This window comes from Lathyrus oleraceus, chromosome 6 (assembly GCF_024323335.1).
Source record: "Lathyrus oleraceus cultivar Zhongwan6 chromosome 6, CAAS_Psat_ZW6_1.0, whole genome shotgun sequence".
Lineage (NCBI taxonomy): Eukaryota > Viridiplantae > Streptophyta > Magnoliopsida > Fabales > Fabaceae > Lathyrus > Lathyrus oleraceus.
Window position 1 is genome coordinate 20,830,857 of NC_066584.1, and position 26,920 is coordinate 20,857,776.

General features: G+C 33.3%; 1 protein-coding gene, 4 non-coding genes and 1 pseudogene across 5 annotated transcripts; 2 read left to right on the forward strand and 4 right to left on the reverse strand.

The window, feature by feature from the left end:
- Positions 1-14,291: 14,291 nt before the first annotated feature.
- Positions 14,292-14,364, reverse strand: TRNAR-ACG (transfer RNA arginine (anticodon ACG)). Its single transcript has one exon. It is a non-coding gene; the product is annotated as a tRNA-Arg (tRNA).
- Positions 14,365-15,398: 1,034 nt separating this feature from the next.
- Positions 15,399-16,395, forward strand: LOC127097866 (GDP-fucose transporter 1). The gene has a single exon (XM_051036357.1). It carries the CDS (start codon positions 15,439-15,441, stop codon positions 16,378-16,380), a length of 942 nt encoding a protein of 313 aa, XP_050892314.1. The 5' UTR covers positions 15,399-15,438; the 3' UTR covers positions 16,381-16,395.
- Positions 16,396-18,851: 2,456 nt separating this feature from the next.
- LOC127093748 (uncharacterized) lies at positions 18,852-20,159 on the forward strand (annotated as a pseudogene).
- A 1,912-nt stretch (positions 20,160-22,071) lies between these two features.
- On the reverse strand, positions 22,072-22,144 carry TRNAR-ACG (transfer RNA arginine (anticodon ACG)). Its single transcript has one exon. It is a non-coding gene; the product is annotated as a tRNA-Arg (tRNA).
- Positions 22,145-24,123: 1,979 nt separating this feature from the next.
- TRNAR-ACG (transfer RNA arginine (anticodon ACG)) lies at positions 24,124-24,196 on the reverse strand. Its single transcript has one exon. It is a non-coding gene; the product is annotated as a tRNA-Arg (tRNA).
- Positions 24,197-26,176: 1,980 nt separating this feature from the next.
- TRNAR-ACG (transfer RNA arginine (anticodon ACG)) lies at positions 26,177-26,249 on the reverse strand. The gene has a single exon. It is a non-coding gene; the product is annotated as a tRNA-Arg (tRNA).
- Positions 26,250-26,920: the final 671 nt, after the last annotated feature.

Here is a 26,920-nt window from a genome sequence, read left to right on the forward strand (position 1 = left end):
GAGATATATGACACTCCATATTCAAGTGTTTTTTTTCTCAATATATTTGGTTGACTATATTCTCATGTGTGCAACTTTTCTAGTGCGTAGTTCCATAATTTTTGTCCTCTTCGGTCAATGATGTTATTAATGTGATCATAAATCTCAATTATCCAATCTATTTAATAAATGTTTAGTTAGCTCATGTTTGGTTATGTTTACATTTGTTTGACTTGCTATTGATTGAGGTACATTTGACTAACCTAAAATTCGATTATTTGTCCATTTTGGCTTACACTTTTATTATTTTTATGTGTAAGCAAATGTCTTAAGTGGTGCATTATCGGTTAAATTTGATGCACGAGATGATGTGGCATAACTCGTAGTTATTGTGCATGATTAATGATCTTCATTGCACCATAAAACTGAAAGCTAGTCATTATAAACCCTATTTTGGCCTATGAAGAGTCAATTGCCTCATTGACTCTTGATTTAATCATCTAACAGTAATTTCAACCATTATGATTGATTTAACGACCTTTTGCATGATTATTCTTTCTTATCAGATTTCACATTCCACTATCATATTTCTCCTAGCTTCGTATTTTTTTCCTTTCTGATTGTATTCTCTAAACCAGTTCCCCTTTTTTTATTGCTTTCCGACTTTTCCAAGAAAATTATGGCCTCTTTATCTCAAAACTAAAACTTTCCTAGAGTTATTTTCCTTGTGTAGGACAATGTTACTCATTATCCATTTACTGATGATGTGGTATTCAAAGCTTTCTTCCTTGAATGTACTGACTCCATGTTTCCTTTTACTTGTGATTGGGTAAAGCTGAAGGGAAGTCGAGTGAGTTCAGAACATATCATCATCCTTTAGCTAGTTATCTGACTTGGCTTCACAGGGTTGAAGATGCCAAATGATATATTTGGATGAGATATGATATCTATGAGATGATTATGATTTCACGAGAATACATGAGAATTGACATGTAGCATATTTTTGACCTCAATGCGTATTGATCTAGAATTTATATTTCCATAATTTTCCCATTGTGTGTGATGACCCCATTATCCTTGATGTGTCGACCATACTTGGCTTACCCGTGGTTGAGGATCTTGCAACCCATGATAATCATATCCCTTCTTTGTGGTTTCAATTCTCGAGGGATAGTTCCAATTATGTTTCCTTCGTGGAACACATCAATGGAAACAAACAAATTATGGCAAACTAGAGCACAATATATTGAAGTTGTTTTGATTTAGAACATTTTTATTTGCATTAATTTTGTAGCAATCCTTCAAGAATTACAATTATATGTTGCCTTATTGCATTCTAACTAGAACATAGCTTGGTGTTATTTTCTTTTTTCCTCTTTATATATTATTTCTTACTCCCTTTAATATTATCTTGAGTGAGCTAAAGGGGAAATAAGAAGTGAAAATCTATGATTCCTCCGACTTTGGTTCTAATTATACTTCCCAAAGCTTTTGGGATAAAAAATTTGACCCTAACTTGATTCTTAATATGGAATAAGCACTTTGGGAGTATTAATTAGTATATGAGATGGTGATGACTCCACCTCTTGTTGTATGATTTATTTATCTTCATTTACACACTTTTCATGTTATTGGATCTCAATTCTATTAAAAGAAGTTTGACCTTTATTGGATGTTTGATGTAGGAAAGACAACAAAATGACCATTAACGAAAACTTATCAATGATTTTGGTAGTTAGAGACTTGCTTTGTGGTCTCCATCAAATGCAGAGACACCAAAACTTGAGCGGAGTACTATAATCCCTTTGAAACTAGTAAACTGGGTATCTTGCAACACATCCATCTCGGTTACGACTCAACAGTTTTGGGCGTTTAATGCAGTTGAAGTTGGAAGGGTTGGTAAGTTAGGTATATACCATTTTTAATTTTGTAAATTATTTTACCATATTATATCTTTTTCTTACCTTGTTTATTTTCCATTATGTGATGTAAGAAACTAATTGTGGTGGATTTAGATGACGATGTTGAAAATAGCTTTTTGCTTCTAGAAAATGAACCTGATCAAGTGGAATTCATGTCAACGAACCATCTGACCTCATTACGCCTAAAGCAACTAAGAAAATGTCATCAGAGTCGACAATTGCATCAATAAAAAAGAAGAAAATATCTAAGGTACCCTTTGTCATCAAACCTTACATTAATTGATTCTTAAAAAGATTTCTTTGTTATATATTATGTATGCCTTAGAGTGTTATGAATATCCTAACAATATACATTTTTTTTTAATTTTGAATTAAACTTGTTAATTTGTTCCTTAATATTCAAATTATAACAAATACAACCAAATCCATGAAAATATACGTTTCGATCTTGACCAAGGCTCAACCACTTGGCTCTTATAGCATATAAAAACCCACATCAATTAAACTAAATAGGTTGTTAGGTGAAGGTTCACCTAATGGTCTTAAAAGAAAGTTAGGAACGTCAACACACAAGGAATGATGCAATGAACTTGAGGTCCATATAATAACCACGTCCTAGCATCTTATTAAATTAATGTCAACCAAACATCTAAGGACTATTGGATCAAGAAGACATCTGGAAGCACAAATGTCAAAATGTATATGACATGAAATAACAAGGAAGGTTCTAGTTCTTTGTGGTCCTTATATGGACCACCCTATAAGCACACCTGATTAGTAATGATAAGACCCTAAAGATTGTTATATCATACTTTTAGGGATTATGTAACATCTGTCCTTCGAGACACGTGTAGAAAATAAAAGGTTTTATCCTCCTAAAAAAACTTAAGAACATCCTATAAAAGGCATTCATTGAATTAATATGAATTACACACAATTCTAACAAAAAAGTCTCGCACTTATGGTCGTCACTAACTTGAACATCAGAGTGTTTGCATGTACATCCCTCACTATCGTACTGAAATTTATGATCATACCAAAGTTTGTTGTTAGATCTATATTCATTTCCAACACATGAATTAGAAAGTTTCTTCAGTGATAATTTGGTTTTGTCTATGAAAATCTTCCTCCAATGTTTCAACATTTTCACTTATGGTGAACAAAAGAAAGCGAGAAACCACAACCATAATACATTGTTACATTGTTAATGAAATTGTTAGAGTGAATTAATAGCCTAGTGTTGAGAAAATTAGTACAAATGATTTTCACACCAAGACTTTGATGTAAGGAACAAAGAAGAATGACAATAAGACAGATGACTTCAAGCAATAAAAATAATAACAGTCAAGAACATAGGGAGTTTCCAAAGTTGTTACAAGAAACTACATTATACTTCAAAAGTTGTTACAAGAGACGGTTGGAAAAAAAAATTCTACGCATGCGGAAGCATACCCACAAAAAGAAAAAGAGAAAAAAAAATCAAACAAAAAACTCATAAAACTATATTTCAACTTCAAATCTTTAAAAAAAATTACAAACTCTCATTAAATTGTAATTTTTAAGGAGAAATTTGCAAACCCCCCAAACTGCAATTTTTGAACGGAAAAATTACAAACTCTTTCTCAATTATAATTTTTGAATGGAAAAATTGTAAACCCTCTCTTAATTACAATTTTTTGACGAAAAAATTGCAAACCCTCTCAACAAACTATTTTTGAACGGAAAAATAGAAAACCTTCTCTAGACACACAACTACCCAAATCTCCAATACACCCAAAAGACTATATTTTGTTGTTGTTATAGAAAAGTAAAATTAATTATCTTTATTTATATTAATACTTCAATTTATTCTCTTCCTACTATCCGATGTGAGACTTGGATGAATATACTATTTGACACAATAAAGACTACAATATGAGTTACAAGAAAATAGCCTTTGGAGTTCCTAAACAAAACTCTATTTCTACTCAAGTGTTCCCCAATCTCTCAAATCCTCAATATAAGAATCACATAAACCCAATGTGTTTGAAGTGTTTTCCAAATCCCTTTGATAACCCCAAAAGGATGTCTAACCCCAAAATATAAACTTAAGATTTTCTACCTTCTGCAACTTGTTTTACAAAAAATAGAGAAAACCATATTTATAACTCCTAAAACCTTAATGAGCCCAATATATTATCCATTAACAAACAAATTCAAAAACAAGCCCGAAAATATGTTAGTACCGAAATATGTTTTTCTTCCTCTTTTGTCACTTAAAGTTTTAAGTCATATTGATACGCCGCAAGTATATAACAATACCAAAGTAGTAAAAATATTTATCATCCTCAGAGACCAATGATAAATTACTGTTCTCTATCGTATCTATGTTTATCTAAGGTTATGTGAAAACTAGTTAGTTTGTGCAAAACGATAAAATATTTGATTCTCTTAATGATAAAAATAAGAATCCAAGACTATGATTCTCGTCCACCAACTTGACTCATACAAGCAGCGATATCGATTACAACGAGAATTTATCTTTTGTAGAAAATACCTAAACTAGTGGTAATGCTCACTTTCGTTGGTGCACTATCGGACTCTTAACTTGCAATCCATCTACTTTCGCAGCATGACTTGTAAACTTAAATACCATTTATAAAAAAAAAGTAATTCCTCAAATAATTCAGAAATGCTTTCACGATCTCAAGATTAAGTGGTCGGATTTCTAAGTCGGATTTCGTTTATGCCCTTTCGGCACATAAATAATATCTGTGTTCCAACTTTCGTAGCAAACATCTTTCTTTTTAAAACAAAAATTTCAAATCAAAACATTATTCTTGTTACAATTAATACTCAGACAACTTGCAGGATGTCTGTCAGTACAACAGTCCTCACGTCTCAAACTCTAAGCTAAATTACCCAGACATGATTAATGATAAAATGATATAAAAATACAAAGCATACAATGTAAAACCACTGAAAAGAAAACCTGGAATATAATGAATATTGATAATAATAAGAGTTCTCTTGGGGAGACTTTGTTCCAATACAACAATAAATGAAGAAGGCAATAATGAAATAAAGCACATCAGAAAGTAAAGGAAAGCTTGATAACTTACTTAAAACCATGGAAAATTATGAGTAAAATCTAGTATAATAATGCTTTGATCCCCCTTTCCTCAGTTACAATACATTTATATGCATCTTTTTGGCACTAAAATGGTAGTTGAATGCAGTGAAGGTCGTGCAAAACCACTAGAAACCGCCAGGAAAATCAGCTGAAACGTGGGGGTTTGGGAGCCATGATGGGCATCATGGATAATAACGGGCCACCCGTCATGGCTTATGGCATGCTGGTTTTTTGTTTTCTCTTTTTTCCCATGAAGTCCTGGTTCTTGTCTATGACGAGCGTCTTTGGTTGTCATGACGAACGTCATCTCCATGACAGGCCAACCGTCATTCATTTGTATGTTTGCTACTCTTGTGCCTTTTCTTCTCTTTTCCCAATAGTCTGTGCCAAATGTCTTAAATCTGAAACATAGAGAAATTACCCATATTTTGTAATAAAATACAAAGGAAACATATGAAACACATGGAAATAAATCTATTTAAAATAGTAAAAAACACTTATGATCAAACTCCCTCACACTTGAACAATTTCTTGTCTTTAAGAAATATTACTTGCGTTGAAAGAATTTAAGCAAAGCCGACGATTTTCAAAGAAAAGTTCATGACAACAAGATATAGATACTCATACGGGAGTACATGATCAATTCAACCTAAAGTCAATTCGTCCAATACTAGTTAAATCCAAATATTTTGTAGAAACACATTGAAGTCTCCCTCCACGATATTGATTCTAATACAAACTTGAATATAAACCTCTAATCTTGATTTTTTCTCTTTTCAAAAACACGAACAATCACTTTAAGGCATTTCATACCACAAAAGGAAACAAAGCATAGATTGGTCATAACTGGAATATTTTTATTTAAAAAATGATGACGAGCTAACTTTTAGGAAAGGTGGTCTATTTAGGGTATACCTGACTTACTCTGATTAACTATCTTTTATTCGCACATTTGTTTTATTTTTCATATTCTTTTTCTGGGCATTAGGGATCAACCACCGTTGGGCGGATAATCCTGTGAAGGTTACCCAACTTAGTAATTACAATTTCCTTTTAATGCCTTACTGTTATGTTTTTATTTTTCTTCTCAGCCAGACAATACACATTATGCGAAACAAAATTTTATGTCAGACCATTCATGCTAATTAATAAAAAAAACAAGTACAATTGTAGAGCTTACAAGTCAATTCAAGTTTAATTAGTATCTTATCGAGAGACTATAGACGTTAGGACAAAATAAATTTACTGAATTTTCCTAGCGCCCTTAACCTTAAATCTCTTCTCAAATGCAGTTAACTCTTCGAAAACAAAATGTTTGGGAAAAAATTTATAGTGATAGAACTTGGAAAAATACTAAAAACACACAAAATTAAATTAATAACTAATAAACTAAAAAGCATAAAATGAGTTACTAAAGAAAACTTACTAAAATATCAATCATAGATGTCAAAATTAGGTGGGTGCATGTGGCCTTGTCGGATATGATATGAAAACATTCTTCGGACCATCAAATGAGTTAGCGCATGTCTCGTTTTCCGTTCATCTTCCCGATCATTACGAGTTTGTTGAGCTTATCTCAAATCTTCCACTTCGACTTGTAATGCATTTAACTCATACTCGAGAATACTCTGATAGAGGTTTGCATTACCTTCAAAATTTTCAATTTGTACACGGGGAGGGGTGGAGGTGGATGTGGACTAGAAGGAGGGACTTGCTATCTCTAGTTCATGTTAGTGTTAGTTTCATCCTCAGAATCAACATGGACATCAATATCCACTCTATACAACGAATTACCTTCATCTTGAACATTGGTGATTGTCCAGTTTGGCAAAACCACGTTTCAAATAACCTTGTTTTTAATCATTAGAACAAATGAGTCCAGGCCTATTTTCGTAACCAAACTCTGCATAAAATATGAAGCAATTTTGTTTCCTACGATAGGAACTAACCGTCTAATCACTTCGTTATTTCCTAGGGCTTCGGTTAGGAAGGTAATCAAATCGCACACCACAATATCACCTTTCTTCGCATTAGCGACCTTGTCCATGTGTGCGAGCATGAAACTCACAATGTGAACTCTTTTAGGCTTGAAGATAATAAATTAGGTAAATTTCTTTTAAGTTAGTATTACCGGCACTATTGCCCCTACCAAACACAGTGTGTGCGAGAACTTTTTGAACATACCTAATAACGAGATTATGGATGCAGGAAGACTTTTTCCCCTCCATGTTAGCGGCTCTATTTCCTGTTAAGTGCCTTCAAAGCCCGCAGAAATAAAAGGCAACATGGCCATTCATAGGGTCATTAGACCCTAGCTATGACATGGAGGTGAAACAATTCCCTTATCCCTGTTAAGCTAAACTCATAATCTTGATTAAATAATCAGAAAGTGACTACACCAAAATGGCCTCTCAATATTCTACCATACTCTAATTTAACTGAGCTCAGAAACTCAAGAGTAATTCTTTCAAATGTGGGATATTTGAGAGACAAAAATGCCTCAAACCAAGTTGGTCAAACATCCAATTAACATCAGCCAGTAAACCTAAAGTTTCTAAGCAAGTTTCATCGATATACTAACTCAATACACATGGGGTGTTCTACTGCAGCAACATTCTTTCTCGGCCTATCTCCTATTCATGATGAATATCCTCTAAGGATTTTCATAGAGGATTTCTTTCGGATGACGATGAGCAAAAAGAAAAAAAAAAGGGTTTAAATGATGTTTTTGTTGTGGGTACATTTTTTGTTATAAAGAGGATGGAGGTATGCGTGTTTTTTATTATTATGGAGGTGTTAAATTATGAAGGTTTGGATATGCAGTGTATGGTTTTAGTATTGAAGAATAAGAAAGAGAATGGAGTGGTGGTTGAAAGTAATGAGAGAGAAAAGAGAAGAAGAAGAAGAAAAAAATCAAATTTTGATGGTTTTGAAAGGGATCTTCGGTGGTTGTGATTGGTAGAAGAGAGATGATGGGAAGTTTGTGCAGTTTTTAAGACGTGGGAAGATGTGCATATACGCTGTTGAAAACCACCATCTTGATGACAAGCTACTCATCAGCGCTTCAAGAGTATCATTTTGAAAGGTTTTGGAATTGCAAACAGTGACGGGCGTCATGTATTATGACGGTTCCAGCCGTCATAATATCTATCATTTTCACTGTCTAATTTTCTTCATTTTTACCTCAAGGAAATGATGGTTGTCATCTCTATGAGTGCTTGACCGTCACCCCCACTGTATTTTGCAAAACATTGTATGTTTTAGGGGATATTGAATTACTTTTAGACAAATTTTGTTTAAGTCCAAGCAATGCTTGAACCTTTATCTTGGCAATGATTTGGTGAAAATATTTGTTGGATTCTCTTATGAGGGCACTTTTTGAACTTGAATCTCCTTTGAATCTATCATGCCCCTTATAAAGTGTAAATGAATGTCAATATGTTTTGTCCTCTCATGATAAATTTGATGATTGGCCATGTAAATGGCATTTTGACTATGACGATTTATATTCACACATTCTTGAGTAATCATTAACTTCCTTGACCCCTTAAAAAAGGGCAATGTATTCTTCTTGAGTAGTAGATAACATGACCACTGATATTTGTGTTTTCCTCTATCTTATAGCTATCCAAACAACATAAGTACAAAACTTGATATGGATTTTATAATGTCCATATTACCTGCATAGTTTGAATCTACAAAACCCTCAAAAGCATTTTCCTTTTAAGTTGACCTTGTGTATTTTAAACCACCCTTTAGATAATCATTCAAATACCTCTACACCCACTTAAAAGCTTCCCAATAAATATGACCAAGATTTTCCAAAAAATAACTTACTATGTTGATTACATATGCTATGTATGGTCTATTACAAACCATACCATACATAATGCTTTCAACTCTACTTCCATAGGTAGTACATTCTGCTATCTTATTCACTTACTCAGTTTGAGTACATTATTCAACCGAAAGCTTTGTGTTATGATCCATAGGAGTGTTGACAATTTTAGCATCTTGCGTTATAAAAAGATCCACCACTTTCTTGAAGTAACTAGATTGAGATAAGAAAAATCCAATCTTCTTATGGATTCTCATGATATCCATACCCACAATTCTTTTAGCCTCACTAAGATCTTTTATCTCAAATTCACCATTCAAGATCTCCTTGAGCTTATCAATCTCGTTTATGCTAGAACTTACAATAAAAATATCATCAACATATAGAAGGAGGTAGATAATGACTTTATCATTCATGTTCAATATGTATACGTAATTGTCATAATTACTTCTTACAAAACCATGTTTAAGAATAAATTCATCAAACTGATGATAACACTACCCTGGGATTTGTTTCAACCCATACAAAGATTTCTTCAACCAATATACCTTAACTTCATTTTCTACAAAACCTTAAGGTTGTTCCATATAGATTGTTTCTTCAAGGTCTCCGTGTAAGAAAGTTGTTTTGACGTTCATCTACTCCAACTCAAGATTATATTCATTTATAATTACCATGAGTATACTTGTAGAACAATCTTTTACTACACGTGAACACATTTCATTGTAATGAATCCCTTCCACCTAAGTAAAACATTTCTCTACAAACCTTTCCTCAAACCTTGGTTTTTCAATTCTTGGAATACCTTCCTTCTTCTTGAAGATCCACTTGCATCTAACCACCTTTTTTCTTAGGTAGTCTTACAAGCTCCCAAGTATGTTTCTTCATCACTAAATTCATCTCATCATTTACCACCATCAATCATCTTTGACTATCTTTAAATTTTACTGCTTCTCTAAAGGTCTTTGGTTCTGTGTTTTGTCACCCTTCAGCCACATTCAAAGCATAATAAATAAGATCAACATAACTGTATATTTGAGGTGGTACAATCTCCCTGTTAAATTTATCATGAGCCAACTGATAATTATGAGACACTGTATGTTTCCCTTCAATATTACTTGAAATGGGAGTCTCAACTACCTCCTTATCTCTAGTCTAACTAGTAGAAACTTCCACCTTATACCAAGTATTTTCCACCATAGTTTCTAATTCTTTAACCTATAGGTCTTTGCACTTCATTCCCAAACAGGTCTTATTAAAAGTAACATCCCTACTTATGATAAATTTTGATCCTTTGGGATACTTTGTAACCCTTAACCTCTTTAGGATGACCAATGAAGACACACATCATAACCCTAACATCAAGTTTGTCTTTGTTGATATGAGCAAACACAAAAACACCAAACAAATTTAAATTTGAGCTGTCTATCGATTTACCACTCAAAAATTCCATATGTGTCTTGAAGTTTATTCTTGTGGATGAATATTTATCAATCAAATAAGTTGTTGTAGCAACAACTTCACCAAAAAAAAAATTTGGTAACCCAAATCCCAACAACATGCACCTCACTCTCTCCAAAATGGTTATATTCATGCGTTATAATAAGCCATTTTGTTGAGAACGATTTTATGCCTCTTGATACCATGTTTCCTGCAAAACTCATTAAACTTATCTAAAACAAACTCCAGGCCATTTTTCAATTCTTAATACATTCAATTTAGTTTCCAACTGATTCACTATAAGAGTATACAATTCTTTAAACTTTTCAAATGTGTCACTTTTACTTTTTAGAATGTAGACTCATACTCTTCTATAGAGATCATCAATAATATAATCCATCCCATGAGTTGCCACCCTACTGGCCCCTATAGATATGAGTGAACATACTCAAAAGTCTACTAGAATTAAGCCTGCTACTCTCTAACTTCATCCTATGCTATTTTACTAGAATACAATTATAAAAAATTCTAGTTTATTTAAATTTTCACTCTCTATCAAACCTTATTTAGCAAGTTCAACTAAACCTCTTTCACTGACATATGCCTTAATCTCAAATGCCACAATTTATATTTATCAAGAAGGTCTTGACTAGATACTGATGCATGACCAATAATAGTGGAACAATCCAAATTAAAAAATCTACTCATTTTGGACCCTTTAGCCATTATTAATGCCTCATGCGAAATTTTCAACGCCACACCTTCAATTCTAGTGTAATATCCTATATCATCAAACATGCTTATTTATAACAAATTTCGCTTATGTTTAGGAACATACCTCCCATTGCATAGAATAAACTCACGGTCATCAAACACTTTCAGTTTGTCTGTACCAATACCATGAACTTTGCAAGCCTTATTGTTTCAAAATTGAATGACTCCATCTTCTTTCAGCTATAAAGTATCAAAGTATTCTTTCCTTGTACACATGTGATAAGAGAAAACTGCATCCATAACCCAACTCTTCTTTATTTCCAAACTTGGCACCACTATTGAGCCATATTTTTCATAACCATATTTGTGTGAGGTAATTACAATTTGAACAGGATCACCCTTGTTTCCTCTTTTGGGACAATCCTTTTTGAACTGATTGGTTTTGTGGCAAGTGAAACATTTAAACTTTGACTTATCAAAAACATTGAACTTGGATTTTGACCTATATTTTTTTCTTTCTGGTTTCCTCTAATCCCATTCATTCTTCTTGAGACACTTAAGCCTTCACCAGTATCGTTAACCTTCAAATCTTTCAAATTTGATAACTCATTTGATCTTAGGGTCGCATGAACTTTATCAAAAGTAATAGTTCTTTCCTTTCCATAAATAAGGGCATCCTTAAAGTGATAAAAGGATATGGGTAACGAGCTTAATAAGAGTAGAGCCTTGTACTCATCTTAAAATTTCACATCTATATTTTTCAAATCATCAATGATCTTGTGAAATTATGTTGGCTGATCTACAATAGAATTATTCATCACCATACAGAAAGAATAAAGTTTTTGTTTCAGACGCAATTCGTGAGCCAATGAATTTGTCATATATAATGATTCAAGTTTGACCCACATTCTAGTCACATTCTTCTCCCTCGCAATTCCTCTTGATACTTTATCTATGTGCCACAAGATAATGCCACTTCTGGCCTTATCCATCATCTTAGTCTTCTTAGCTTGTGTAAAATTAACCCATTCGCCACACAGTGGGCGCCACTTGTTAAGAAAACTAGTACAAATGAATTTCATACACCAAAACTTCGATGCGTGGAACAAAGAACAATAACAACAAAAAAATGGCCTCAAGCAATAAAAATAATAATAGGCAAAACATAGGGAAATTACTTACCCAGTTTGATCAAATTGATCTACACATGGACAAGCAATAAAAAGTTTTAAAGATTATCTAGCTTGCTTAAGCTATATGGAGGTGTAGAATGGACACATGTTAGACGCGGTTTCACAACATGAGGTACGCCATTTGTGCCTTGTGCAACATGTCAATATTGTTAGGTTTTGGAAGATTTTCTAGTCAAATATTTGATTAAATTTTATTGCTATTGGTTTAGAAATATGATTAGGTGATTTGTTTTTTACAGTTGAGCGAAGATTGATTCATATTTAATTGAAGATTTACATTTGAATTTAAATTGAAAGAAATTATATCTTGTTGGAGAGATTTATGAAGCAAATTATGTCCAATAAATTCTAAATTGATTCTAGACAAAATCAAATCTCAAATCCATGAAGAAAAACCTAAAATTATTATGCTATATAAGGAGCTCGAAACCTACATTGGAAGTCAATCAATACATTGAAGATTTTAGAGTACTAGAGTTTATTTTGAGTCCTTGTTATTACTGCATGTACACCACTATGTTTTAGCAACTTGGCATAATTAGTTTGTCTAAAATTGAGTGCTAGTAGTCAACATTGATTATTGAATTGGAATCTCCAATCACAGGTTGTGTGATTGAGAAGAAAGTGAGTAGGTTCTCACGTTTAGGGTGAACCCTAAATAGAAAGTCATTAGGTAGTGTTAGGAAGAGGAATTGAACGACATATGGTTTGTTGTTGCTTGTAAGATTAATTATACTAAACTACTAATAGTGAATTTCCTTTTTGGATTGTGCACTCAACCCCCTAGACATAGGTGTGGATTCACCGAACTAGTAAATAATTATCATATTATTTACTACTTTTCTGCTATATCATCTAGTACTTACTATTGTGGTGTTTCTGGTTTAAGTTGTCGAACCTGTTGTTTAGGACATCGTGTTTGACATATGTCCCTTGAGGAATATAATTTCATAAAGTTGTTACAAGAAATTACAATATGACTTACAAGAAAATATACTTTGAAGGTCCCAAACAAAATCCTATTTCTACCCAAGTATTTTCAAATCTCTTCAACTCTCAATATAAGAATTCCACATATCTGAGGTGTTTAAAGCATTTCCCAAATCCCTTTGATAAGCCCAAATGGCTGCCAAACCCCAAGAATATAAACTTTATAAGATTTTATACCTTTTGCTTCTCACTAGGATGTATACCTTATGCATCTTCTGCAACTTATTTTACACCAAATAAGAAAGAAATATATTTATAACTATAAAAAAACCTTAAAGGCCCAAATATATGACACATTAACAAATAGATCCACAAACAAGCCCGAAAATATGTCAGTACCGAAATTTGTTTTTTTAAACTTTTCTCACTTGAAGCTTTAAGGCATATTACAATACATATGCAGGAAACTACATCAACATCATCATCATTATCCCATGGAATACATGTACATCCTTATCCATATGTATATCCTCTAAGAATTGAAGGTCCTATGTTACATCTTATAGTTTCACAACAAAACAAATGTGATCCACTATCACATGGCAAACCTTCACAAGACGAAGAAATCCCTACAACCCCTACAATAAACTATGAAACAAACATTTGCAAGCATATTATCATCGTTCATAAGCACTCCCTTTCAATGGAGAAGCACAATGAGCGCCTGAGATAGGTCTAGATGACCGAGTTTGGCCCTTAGAGACTAATAAGCTTAATTGGCAAGTGTACCAACATTGTTATCAAGTAATAATATTTATAAAATTTTATTTCCACAAGATTATGTTAATTCCTACTAGACAATGCTAAGTTTGCTTATGTTAAATAAAATGTAACAAAAGATAACTATTGGGGGTACACAAAGCGCATGGTTGAAAATAGAGAACAATGTGTATTAAAATGTTTAGGAAAATATGATAAATAAAGGCAATTAGGTAAGACTAACATTTGATTACAAAATTAAAAGATTAAAAAAAAAATCAATAAAAACTAAAAATATATTAACTTTGTTAAGTGTTAGAAACAAAATAGAAAATCAAAACTTTAATTTAGTCTAAGTTGTGTTCATTTTATTTATATATTAAATAATGAGTAAAATTTAAAAGTGACTTTACTGGGGATCGAACCCAGAATCTCTGGTTCCGTAGACCAGCGCCTTAATCATTGGGCCACAAAGTCCATTGGTGCCTTGTGCAACAGGTCAGTATTGTTAGGTTTTGGAAGATTTTCTAGTCAAATATTTAATTAAATTTTATTGCTATTGGTTTATGAAATATGATTAAGTGATTTTTTTTTACAGTTGGGCGAAGATTGATTCATATTTAATTGAAGATTTACATTTGAATTTAAATTGAAACAAATCATATCTTGTTGGAGAGATTTATGAAGCAAATTATGTCCAATAAATTCTACATTGATTCTAGACAAAATCAAATCTCAAATCCATGAAGAAAAACCTAAAATTATTATGCTATATAAGGAGCTCGAAACCTACATTGGAAGTCAATCAATACATTGAAGATTTTAGAGTACTAGAGTTTATTTTGAGTCCTGGTTATTGCTGCATGTACACCACTATGTTTTAGCAACTTGGCATAATTAGTTTGTCTAAAATTGAGTGCTACTAGTCAACATTGATTATTGAGTTGGAATCTCCAATCACAGGTTGTGTGATTGAGAAGAAAGTGAGTAGGTTCTCACGTTTAGGGTGAGGCCTAAATAGAAAGTCATTAGGTAGTGTTAGGAAGAGGAATTGAACGACATATGGTTTGTTGTTGCTTGTAAGATTAATTATACTAAACTCACTACGCCAAAAATGACTTTTAACAGCGCATCTTAGACAGCGCTTTTAAAAGAAAGCGCTGTCTAAGGTTAAAATTAAAATAAAACACGGAAAATGTTCCAAAAAAATAATGAAAGCGCTGTCTAAGGGGGGGTCTTAGACAGCGCTTTCTAAAAGCGCTGTCTAAGACCCCCCCTTAGACAGCGCTTTTAGAAAGCGCTTTTAAATATAGACCTTAGTCAGCGCTTTTGATAAAGCGCTGTCTAAAGTCTTTAAATTATAAAAAAAATTAAAACCAAAAGCGCTGTCCTCTTTCCCTCTTCATTTTTCCTCTACTCATTCTGCTCCCAATTTACACTTCACTGACACACACACAAACACCAATTTCCTCCAATCCAATCAACCCTAAAAACCCCATTTTTCTCAACCAATTCACACCATTGTTGAATCCTTCAAAAAAAACCGCAACAATGTCATCATCAACCAAGCCACCGCACTACGCCACAAGCGGTTTGGTGATAGGTTACGCTCTCTGTTCAAGCTTGTTAGCGATAATCAACAAATACGCCATCACTCAATTCAACTACCCTGGTCTCTTAACCGCTTTACAGTACCTCACTTCAGCTCTCGGCGTTTACCTTTTCGGAAAATTAGGGTTTCTTCATCACGATCCTTTCACCATTCCGATCGCCAAGAAATTCTTCCCTGCCGCACTCGTTTTCTTCCTCGCTATCTTCACCAACACGAATCTACTCCGTCACGCTAACGTTGATACCTTCATTGTTTTCAGATCTCTTACCCCTCTTCTTGTTGCTCTCGCTGATACCGCTTTTCGAGGTCAACCTTCGCCTTCTAACCTTACTTTTTTCTCGCTTGTTGTTATTCTTGCTGGTGCCGTTGGTTATGTTGCTACCGATTCGGGTTTTACTCTTACCGCTTATTCATGGGCTTTTGCTTATTTGGTTACGATTACTACTGAGATGGTTTATATCAAGCATATGGTTATGAGTCTTGGGTTGAATACTTGGGGTTTTGTTCTTTATAACAATGTCTTGTCTTTAATGATTGCTCCTTTCTTTTGGTTTCTAACTGGAGAGAATTTTGAGGTTTCGAATGCGATTAATTCGAGTACCGGGAGTTTGTTTGAGATGAATGCGTTTCTTGCGGTTTCTTTGTCTTGTGTGTTTGGTTTGCTTATCAGTTTCTTTGGATTTGCTGCGAGAAAAGCGGTTTCGGCTACTGCTTTTACGGTTACTGGGGTTGTGAATAAGTTTCTCACGGTGGCTATTAATGTGACGATTTGGGATAAGCATGCTAGTCCTGCTGGTCTGGTTTGTTTGCTTTTTACTATAATTGGGGGAGTTCTTTATCAGCAATCGGTTACTGGGAATTGTTCAATGCTATCAGTATGAAAAAACCCTGTTATTCAAATGATGTGATTCAAACTGTTTGCTGAATTTTATGCAGGAATGTTAAATCTGATCTCTGTACTGAACATGAACATAACATGTGATGTTTTTCATTTTCATAGAAATAGTATCAAAATTCTGCATGTGCTTGATATTATGCTTATAAGTATAAGTAAATGATTACTTCAAGCATTACACACTTGGTTAATGTGATGCAGGAGGATTTTGAGGAGCATGCTGCGAAAGTCAAGACTCTAAAAGAGAGTCCATCAAATGAAAACTTGCTTATCCTTTATGGATTGTACAAGCAAGCCACTCTTGGACCTGTTACCACCGGTGAGTTTTCTTTTATTTAAGAAGTCATTTTCAAATCGATATTTCCACTTTTGAATCCTCACTGTCACCTTCCTGCAATAACGAGTGGAGGGTTAGGGCCGACACAAGCTTAAGGCCGAACAAACCGTTATAAGTTGAAAACAACTTATGGACATGTCATAAGCTATTTCTATAAGATCTTCTAAACAGTTTCGCTAATGTTTATCGCGGTTGCCATGTCATACACTTATCTGATTGGGATTGTGAATTTTCTTCTCATTGCTTAACCCTGATCATGCACTTCGTAATTTAATTAGTTTATTGATTCTTATAGTAGTTTAAAAATTTCCATTAACTATATATGTTATACCATATCACAGTTAGCATTCTCTATTCTCTTTTTTCTTCTATCATAGGATGGTGAAGCTTGTTATCCAAATTTGAAATTTGAAGACTCAATATTTGATTTATTGATTCTATTGAAGTGAGCATGGACGAGACATCAAGAGACTTTTAAAGAGACCCAAGTAGTCGAAGACTTCTATGAGTATATTGCTTTGGTCAGCATTGTAGCCTGATTTTGATGGTATGTTCTGTACTGTAACACTATCTCCATTTGTTCAGGGTTTATCTTCTGGTTGACCACTTTGGAACTGGCTTGACATTGCAGGATTTGTGGCATGGTCTTATTTGCTCATGGCTAGCTGCAAGATCCTGGCTGGTATAATAAGTATCTGTTGGCAGCTTTGCAAGGTAATTCCATAATGCCTTGGCTTATCCATGTGATTGTTGGATTGTCCATAGTGGTTGAGCATGTTGACTAGTTTCATGTTGTGAATGGTTCCAATGTTTACTGACTGGTAGCAGGATTTTGCTTGATGTGCAACTTTGGTTTGCTAGGTCCCATTATGTGCAGGTATGGAGGACAATGCTTCATGGGACTAGGACATGTTGGTCTTAACTCAGTGATTTTTCAGAATGTGTATCCCTAGCTTCATGTAGTTCAGTAAGATCATAGCAGGTCAGTATGCCTTGCAAGGATCTTTCATGATTCTGAATTTTTGTTAAACTCTTGTATTCCACAACCATGATCATGTGTAGTGCAGCTTGTGTATCATATGCTTTGGCTTACAGTACAATATGGTTCTGACTTTGGTTATGCTGCCGAATTTCTTGACCATTTTCTTGCATTTCATATCTTGCTTTGTTTCATTAGGCATTCACTCACATGTTGACTTTACCTTGACATTGTTTCTCACCATTTGTAGGTCATGGCTCCATGGAGAATGATGGTTTAACCAGGGGTGCAATACCGGGGGGAGATTGGTGGGTTGAAATAAGAAGTTTGCTTTTGATTGTCTTATTAGTTAATTGTTATATTTCTTCCTTAATACGTGTTCTTGGATATGTATCCTTCCTAAACCTGGTTCACTTGTTATTGCGAGTTTATGGTTACTATTTTATTTCTTCACTTTTTAGGCCTTGGAGCTGTCTGGAACACTGCAAAAGTTGAGCCAGGGTCAATTGTTGCAATTTTCGGCCTTGGAACTGTTGGTCTTGCTGTAAGTTTCTAAAGTTACAATATCAGATGTTCATGTTTTTCCCTGTTTGTGTGCTACTGTTATGATTCATAATTTGTACTTGACAGGTTGCAGAGGGTGCAAAAAGTGCTGGTGCATCACGGGTTATTGGCATAGATATTGATAGCAACAAGTATGATACAGGTATATATCAAGCTTGGTTTTTCAAAGAATAAGTGCTACAAATCGTTTCTATTCTCCTTTCTCTCAATTTCTTCTTCCACATCATAATTCTTTAGTCTCTGTTTTACTTCAATGTTTACCTCTCTCTTAAACCCTACTTCTCCATAGAAAATTATGAATCCAAAACCCTATTTTTTTACTGTTATTTGATAGATATATAACTTGTGAGATATATTATTGTCAATTGCCAATGATGAGTGAACATGGTTGTAGCTCTATGAATTTTATTGTTTTAGATAAACTGTATTATTTTTTATGGAAATTGATTCTTGATATGAATAATTGTAGAGGATATATTTTTAAATTGGAGGAGGTTTGAGATGATTTGCAGAGAAAATTATGGTTATTTCATTATTTTGAATATTGCAATTGGTTGAACCATGAATACACTGTCTAATGTTCGGTAATTTTGAGTATTTTGATCCTGGTTTAGTCTCTTTTGAGAATTGAACCATGACCATTGAATGATCTACTATAGCTTTTATGTTTTGATATGTGAGCTAAAAGACACGCTAACTAGAATATTGGGTAACTAATGGATGTCATTTTGTTAATTCTGATGATGGTTATCCACGTGTTGGCATAATTTCAGATAACTTGAGTGGTAGTATTGATGAACCTTTGGAGGATGGGGATGCGCTCTTCATTTGACCTGTTTGTACGGCCATTTTGGATGCGCACAGGTTTGTTATTTTGCTCCTTCAATTTTTTTCTCTTTTATTGTTTTGAAACACGTGAATTATTGATCTTGTATAATGAACGGCAGCTTCTACTAGAAAGAGGAGCTGATTTGGAGGCTAAAGATGAGGATGGAGCAATTCCTTTACACGATGCGTGTGCAGGAGGTGGAATTAACTTGAAATCATGTTTTATACGTTGAAATCTCTTTGTATTTTTGGTTGAGATTTGTGATGTTGTTCTACTTTGAATGGCAATATCAGGGTTTTTGGAGATAGTCCAACTTCTACTTAACAGAGCTAATGACGCCGAGCATATAAAAAGGATGTTAGAATCAGTCGATTCTGAGGGTGATACTGTGAGTTTTTTTACCCTTCTTAAAATTTAAGTTTCTATTCATGAGGCTTAAGTCAATCCTACTAATAGTATAATCTACTATAAATATCTGTGTTTCTTTAGGATGGGGTGGGGGAGTCGAATGTCTAGAGATACCGGCTCAATCCCAATTCCTAGTCCTATTTCATCTTTGTTTACTTAATTTCTTCTGATTTGTTTGCCATATTTTGTCACCATTTTTGCAGCCTCTTCATCATGCTGCAAGAGGTGAGCATGCTGATGTAATTAGGTTGTTGCTTTCTAATGGTGCATCAGCCACAAAGGAAAACTTATATGGAAAGGTATATTTGTTGTTTTTAAATAACTATCCATTCCTTGCTCTTAAAGGAGTTTAATAACAATTAATTCCTTGCTTGTAATTTTTGGCAGACCCCTGCAGAGTTACCTGAACACGGCACAGATGCTAGGAGGCTGCTTGAAGCTGCTACTACTGCCATGGCAACCTAATAATAGGCATTAACATGGTGATTAGTACAAATATTTAGTTTAATTTTGATAAAGCTCAATGTTTGTTCATAAATTTGTGTAATTAATGTGTACATTTGTAGTATATGTTATGACTTGTAAATGTGTACATAAATTTGTATATATTTTGATACATTTAAGGCAAAATTGGTTTGAATTGGTATATATATATATTTGTTAGCCAAAAATTGGTAGAAAAAAGGCCAAAATGGCATATATAAAATGTGATAGTCTGTCAAAATCTGGTTGAAAACAGGTAGAAATTCTGGTTTATAAACCTGGAAAAAATGTGGTTTAAAACAAAAGCTTCAAAAATTTTCGTATACCTTAGACAGCGCTTTTGTAAAAAGCGCTATCTAAGGGGGGGATTAGAAAGCGCTTTAGGCAAAAGCGCTGTCTAAGGTATACCTAAAAAAATTAAAATAGGAGGGTCTTAGAAAGCGCTTTTGGCCAAAGCGCTGTCTAAGGGGGTGGGGTTTAGACAGCGCTTTTCAAAAGCGCTGTCTAAGGTATACCTAAAAAATTTAAAATAAGAGGGTCTTATAAAGCGCTTTTGGCCAAAGCGCTGTCTAAGGGGGGGGGGGGGGGGGCTTAGACAGCGCTTTTAAGATTTAAAAAAGCGCTGTCTAAACCTTTAGCAGCGGAGGTTTAGACAGCGCTTTAAAGCGCTGTCTAAGGCTAAAAAAAGCGCTGTCTAAGGTCTTGTTTGTTGTAGTGACTACTAATAGTGAATTTCCTTTTTGGATTGTGCACTCAACCCCTTAGACGTAGGTGTGGATTCACCGAACTAGTAAATAATTATCATATTATTTACTACTTTTCTGCTATATCATCTAGTACTTACTATTATGGTGTTTCTGGTTTAACTTGTCGAACCAGTTGTTTAGGACATCGTGTTTGACATATGTCCCTTGAGGAATATAATTTCATAAAGTTGTTACAAGAAATTACAATATGAGTTACAAGAAAATATTCTTTGGAGGTCCCAAACAAAATCCTATTTCTACCCAAGTATTTTCAAATCTCTTCAACTCTCAATATAAGAATTCCACATATCTGAGGTGTTTAAAGTGTTTCCCAAATCCCTTTGATAAGCCCAAATGGCTGCCAAACCCCAAGAATATAAACTTTTTAAGATTTTATACCTTTTGCTTCTCACTAGGATGTATACCTTATGCATCTTCTGCAACTTATTTTACAACAAATAAGAAAGAAATATATTTATAACTATAAAAAAACCTTAAAGGCCCAAATATGTGACACATTAACAAACAGATCCACAAACAAGCCCGAAAATATGTCAGTACCGAAATCTGTTTTTTTTAACTTTTCTCACTTGAAGCTTTAAGGCATATTACAATACATATGCAGGAAACTACATCAACATCATTAGCATTATCGCATGAAATACATGTACATCCTTATCCATATGTATATCCTCTAAGAATTGAAGGTCATATGTTACATCTTATAGTTTCACAACAAAATAAATGTGATCCACTATCACATGGCAAACCTTCACAAGACGAAGGAGTGCCTACAACCCCTACAATAAACTATGAAACAAACATTTGCAAGCATATTATCATCGTTTTTAAGCAATCCCTTTCAATGGAAAAGCACAATGAGCGCCTGAGATAGGTCTAGATGACCGAGTTTGACCCTTAGAGACTAATAAGCTTAATTGGCAAGTGTACCAACATTGTTATCAAGTAATAATATTTATAAAATTTTGTTTCCACAAGATTGTGTTAATTCCTACTAGACAATGATAAGTTAGCTTATGTTAAATAAAATGTAACAAAAGATAACTATTGGGGGTACACAAAGCGCATGGTTGAAAATAGAGAACAATGTGTATTAATATGCTTAGGAAAATATGATAAATAAAGGCAATTAGGTAAGACTAACATTTGATTACAAAATTAAAAGATTAAAAAAAATTGAATTTTCAATAAAAACTAAAAATATATTAACTTTGTTAAGTTTTAGAAACAAAATAGAAAATCAAAACTTTAGTTTAGCCTAAGTTGTGTTCATTTTATTTATATATTAAATAATGAGTAAAATCTAAAAGCGACTTTGCTGGGGATCAAACCCAGAATCTCTGGTTCCGTAGACCAGTGCCTTATCCATTGGGCCACAAAGTCCATTGGTGCGTTGTGCAACAGGTCAATATTGTTAGGTTTTGGAAGATTTTCTAGTCAAATATTTGATTAAATTTTATTGCTATTGGTCTAGAAATATGATTAAGTGATTTTTTTACAGTTGGGCGAAGATTGATTCGTATTTAATTGAAGATTTACATTTGAATTTAAATTGAAACAAATCATATCTTGTTGGAGAGATTTATGAAGCAAATTATGTCCAATAAATTGTACATTGATTCTAGACAAAATCAAATCTCAAATCCATGAAGAAAAACCTAAAATTATTATGCTATATAAGGAGCTAGAAACCTACATTGGAAGTCAATCAATACATTGAAGATTTTAGAGTACTAGAGTTTATTTTGAGCCCTTGTTATTGATGCATGTACACCACTATGTTTTAGCAACTTGACATAATTAGTTTGTCTAAAATTGAGTGCTAGTAGTCAACATTGATTATTGAGTTGGAATCTCCAATCACAGGTTGTGTGATTGAGAAGAAAGTGAGTAGGTTCTCACGTTTAGGGTGAACCCTAAATAGAAAGTCATTAGGTAGTGTTAGGAAGAGGAATTGAACGACATATGGTTTGTTGTTGCTTGTAAGATTAATTATACTAAACTGCTAATAGTGAATTTCCTTTTTGGATTGTGCACTCAACCCCTTAGACGTAGGTGTGGATTCACCGAACTAGTAAATAATTATCATATTATTTAGTACTTTTCTACTATATCATCTAGTACTTACTATTATGGTGTTTCTGGTTTAACTTGTCGAACCAGTTGTTTAGGACATCGTGTTTGACATATGTCCCTTGAGGAATATAATTTCATAAAGTTGTTACAAGAAATTACAATATGAGTTACAAGAAAATATTCTTTGGAGGTCCCAAACAAAATCCTATTTCTACCCAAGTATTTTCAAATCTCTTCAACTCTCAATATAAGAATTCCACATATCTGAGGTGTTTAAAGTGTTTCCCAAATCCCTTTGATAAGCCCAAATGGCTGCCAAACCCCAAGAATATAAACTTTTTAAGATTTTATACCTTTTGCTTCTCACTAGGATGTATACCTTATGCATCTTCTGCAACTTATTTTACAACAAATAAGAAATAAATATATTTATAACTATAAAAAAAACCTTAAAGGCCCAAATATATGACACATTAACAAACAGATCCACAAACAAGTCCGAAAATATGTCAGTACCGAAATCTGTTTTTTTTAACTTTTCTCACTTGAAGCTTTAAGGCATATTACAATACATTTGCAGGAAACTACATCAACATCATCATCATTATCCCATGGAACACATGTACATCCTTATCCATATGTATATCCTCTAAGAATTGAAGTTCCTATGTTACATCTTATAGATTCACAACAAAATAAATGTGATCCACTATCACATGGCAAACCTTCACAAGACGAAGGAGTCCCTACAACCCCTACAATAAACTATGAAACAAACATTTGCAAGCATATTATCATCGTTCATAAGCAATCCCTTTCAATGGAAAAGCACAATGAGCGCCTGATATAGGTCTAGATGACCGAGTTTGCCCTTAGAGACTAATAAGCTTAATTGGCAAGTTTACCAACATTGTTATCAAGTAATAATATTTATTAAATTTTGTTTCCACAAGATTGTGTTAATTCCTACTAGACAATGATAAGTTAGCTTATCTTAAATAAAATGTAACAAAAGATAACTATTGGGGGTACACAAAGCGCATGGTTGAAAATAGAGAACAATGTGTTTTAATATGCTTAGGAAAATATGATAAATAAAGGCAATTAGGTAAGACTAACATTTGATTACAAAATTAAAAGATTAAAAAAAAATTGAATTTTCAATAAAAACTAAAAATATATTAACTTTGTTAAGTGTTAGAAACAAAATAGAAAATCAAAACTTTAATTTAGCCTAAGTTGTGTTCATTTTATTTATATATTAAATAATGAGTAAAATTTAAAAGCGACTTTGCTGGGGATCGAACCCAGAATCTCTGGTTCCGTAGACCAGCGCCTTATCCATTGGGCCACAAAGTCCATTGTTGCCTTGTGCCATAGGTCAATATTGTTACGTTTTGGAAGATTTTCTAGTCAAATATTTGATTAAATTTTATTGCTATTGGTTTAGAAATATGATTAAGTGATTTTTTTTTACAGTTGGGCGAAGATTGATTCATATTTAATTGAAGATTTACATTTGAATTTAAATTGAAACAAATCATGTCTTGTTGGAGAGATTTATGAAGCAAATTATGTCCAATAAATTCTACATTGATTCTAGACAAAATCAAATCTCAAATCCATGAAGAAAAACCTAAAATTATTATGCTATATAAGGAGCTAGAAACCTACATTGGAAGTCAATCAGTACATTGAAGATTTTAGAGTACTAGAGTTTATTTTGAGCCCTTGTTATTGCTGCATGTACACCACTGTGTTTTAGCAACTTGACATAATTAGTTTGTCTAAAATTGAGTGCTAGTAGTCAACATTCATTATTGAGTTGGAATCTCCAATCACAGGTTGTGTGATTGAGAAGAAAGTGAGTAGGTTCTCACGTTTAGGGTGAACCCTAAATAGAAAGTCATTAGGTAGTGTTAGGAAGAGGAATTGAACGACATATGGTTTGTTGTTGCTTGTAAGATTAATTATACTAAACTGCTAATAGTGAATTTCCTTTTTGGATTGTGCACTCAACCCCTTAGACGTAGGTGTGGATTCACCGAACTAGTAAATAATTATCATATTATTTAGTACTTTTCTGCTATATCATCTAGTACTTACTATTGTGGTGTTTCTGGTTTAACTTGTCGAACCAGTTGTTTAGGACATCGTGTTTGACATATGTCCCTTGAGGAATATAATTTCATAAAGTTGTTACAAGAAATTACAATATGAGTTACAAGAAAATATTCTTTGGAGGTCCCAAACAAAATCCTATTTCTACCCAAGTATTTTCAAATCTCTTCAACTCTCAATATAAGAATTCCACATATCTGAGGTGTTTAAAGTGTTTCCCAAATCCCTTTGATAAGCCCAAATGGCTGCCAAACCCCAAGAATATAAACTTTTTAAGATTTTATACCTTTTGCTTCTCACTAGGATGTATACCTTATGCATCTTCTGCAACTTATTTTACAACAAATAAGAAATAAATATATTTATAACTATAAAAAAAACCTTAAAGGCCCAAATATATGACACATTAACAAACAGATCCACAAACAAGTCCGAAAATATGTCAGTACCGAAATCTGTTTTTTTTAACTTTTCTCACTTGAAGCTTTAAGGCATATTACAATACATTTGCAGGAAACTACATCAACATCATCATCATTATCCCATGGAACACATGTACATCCTTATCCATATGTATATCCTCTAAGAATTGAAGTTCCTATGTTACATCTTATAGATTCACAACAAAATAAATGTGATCCACTATCACATGGCAAACCTTCACAAGACGAAGGAGTCCCTACAACCCCTACAATAAACTATGAAACAAACATTTGCAAGCATATTATCATCGTTCATAAGCAATCCCTTTCAATGGAAAAGCACAATGAGCGCCTGATATAGGTCTAGATGACCGAGTTTGCCCTTAGAGACTAATAAGCTTAATTGGCAAGTTTACCAACATTGTTATCAAGTAATAATATTTATTAAATTTTGTTTCCACAAGATTGTGTTAATTCCTACTAGACAATGATAAGTTAGCTTATCTTAAATAAAATGTAACAAAAGATAACTATTGGGGGTACACAAAGCGCATGGTTGAAAATAGAGAACAATGTGTTTTAATATGCTTAGGAAAATATGATAAATAAAGGCAATTAGGTAAGACTAACATTTGATTACAAAATTAAAAGATTAAAAAAAATTGAATTTTCAATAAAAACTAAAAATATATTAACTTTGTTAAGTGTTAGAAACAAAATAGAAAATCAAAACTTTAATTTAGCCTAAGTTGTGTTCATTTTATTTATATATTAAATAATGAGTAAAATTTAAAAGCGACTTTGCTGGGGATCGAACCCAGAATCTCTGGTTCCGTAGACCAGCGCCTTATCCATTGGGCCACAAAGTCCATTGTTGCCTTGTGCCATAGGTCAATATTGTTACGTTTTGGAAGATTTTCTAGTCAAATATTTGATTAAATTTTATTGCTATTGGTTTAGAAATATGATTAAGTGATTTTTTTTTACAGTTGGGCGAAGATTGATTCATATTTAATTGAAGATTTACATTTGAATTTAAATTGAAACAAATCATGTCTTGTTGGAGAGATTTATGAAGCAAATTATGTCCAATAAATTCTACATTGATTCTAGACAAAATCAAATCTCAAATCCATGAAGAAAAACCTAAAATTATTATGCTATATAAGGAGCTAGAAACCTACATTGGAAGTCAATCAGTACATTGAAGATTTTAGAGTACTAGAGTTTATTTTGAGCCCTTGTTATTGCTGCATGTACACCACTGTGTTTTAGCAACTTGACATAATTAGTTTGTCTAAAATTGAGTGCTAGTAGTCAACATTCATTATTGAGTTGGAATCTCCAATCACAGGTTGTGTGATTGAGAAGAAAGTGAGTAGGTTCTCACGTTTAGGGTGAACCCTAAATAGAAAGTCATTAGGTAGTGTTAGGAAGAGGAATTGAACGACATATGGTTTGTTGTTGCTTGTAAGATTAATTATAATAAACTACTAATAGTGAATTTCCTTTTTGGATTGTGCACTCAACCCCTTAGACG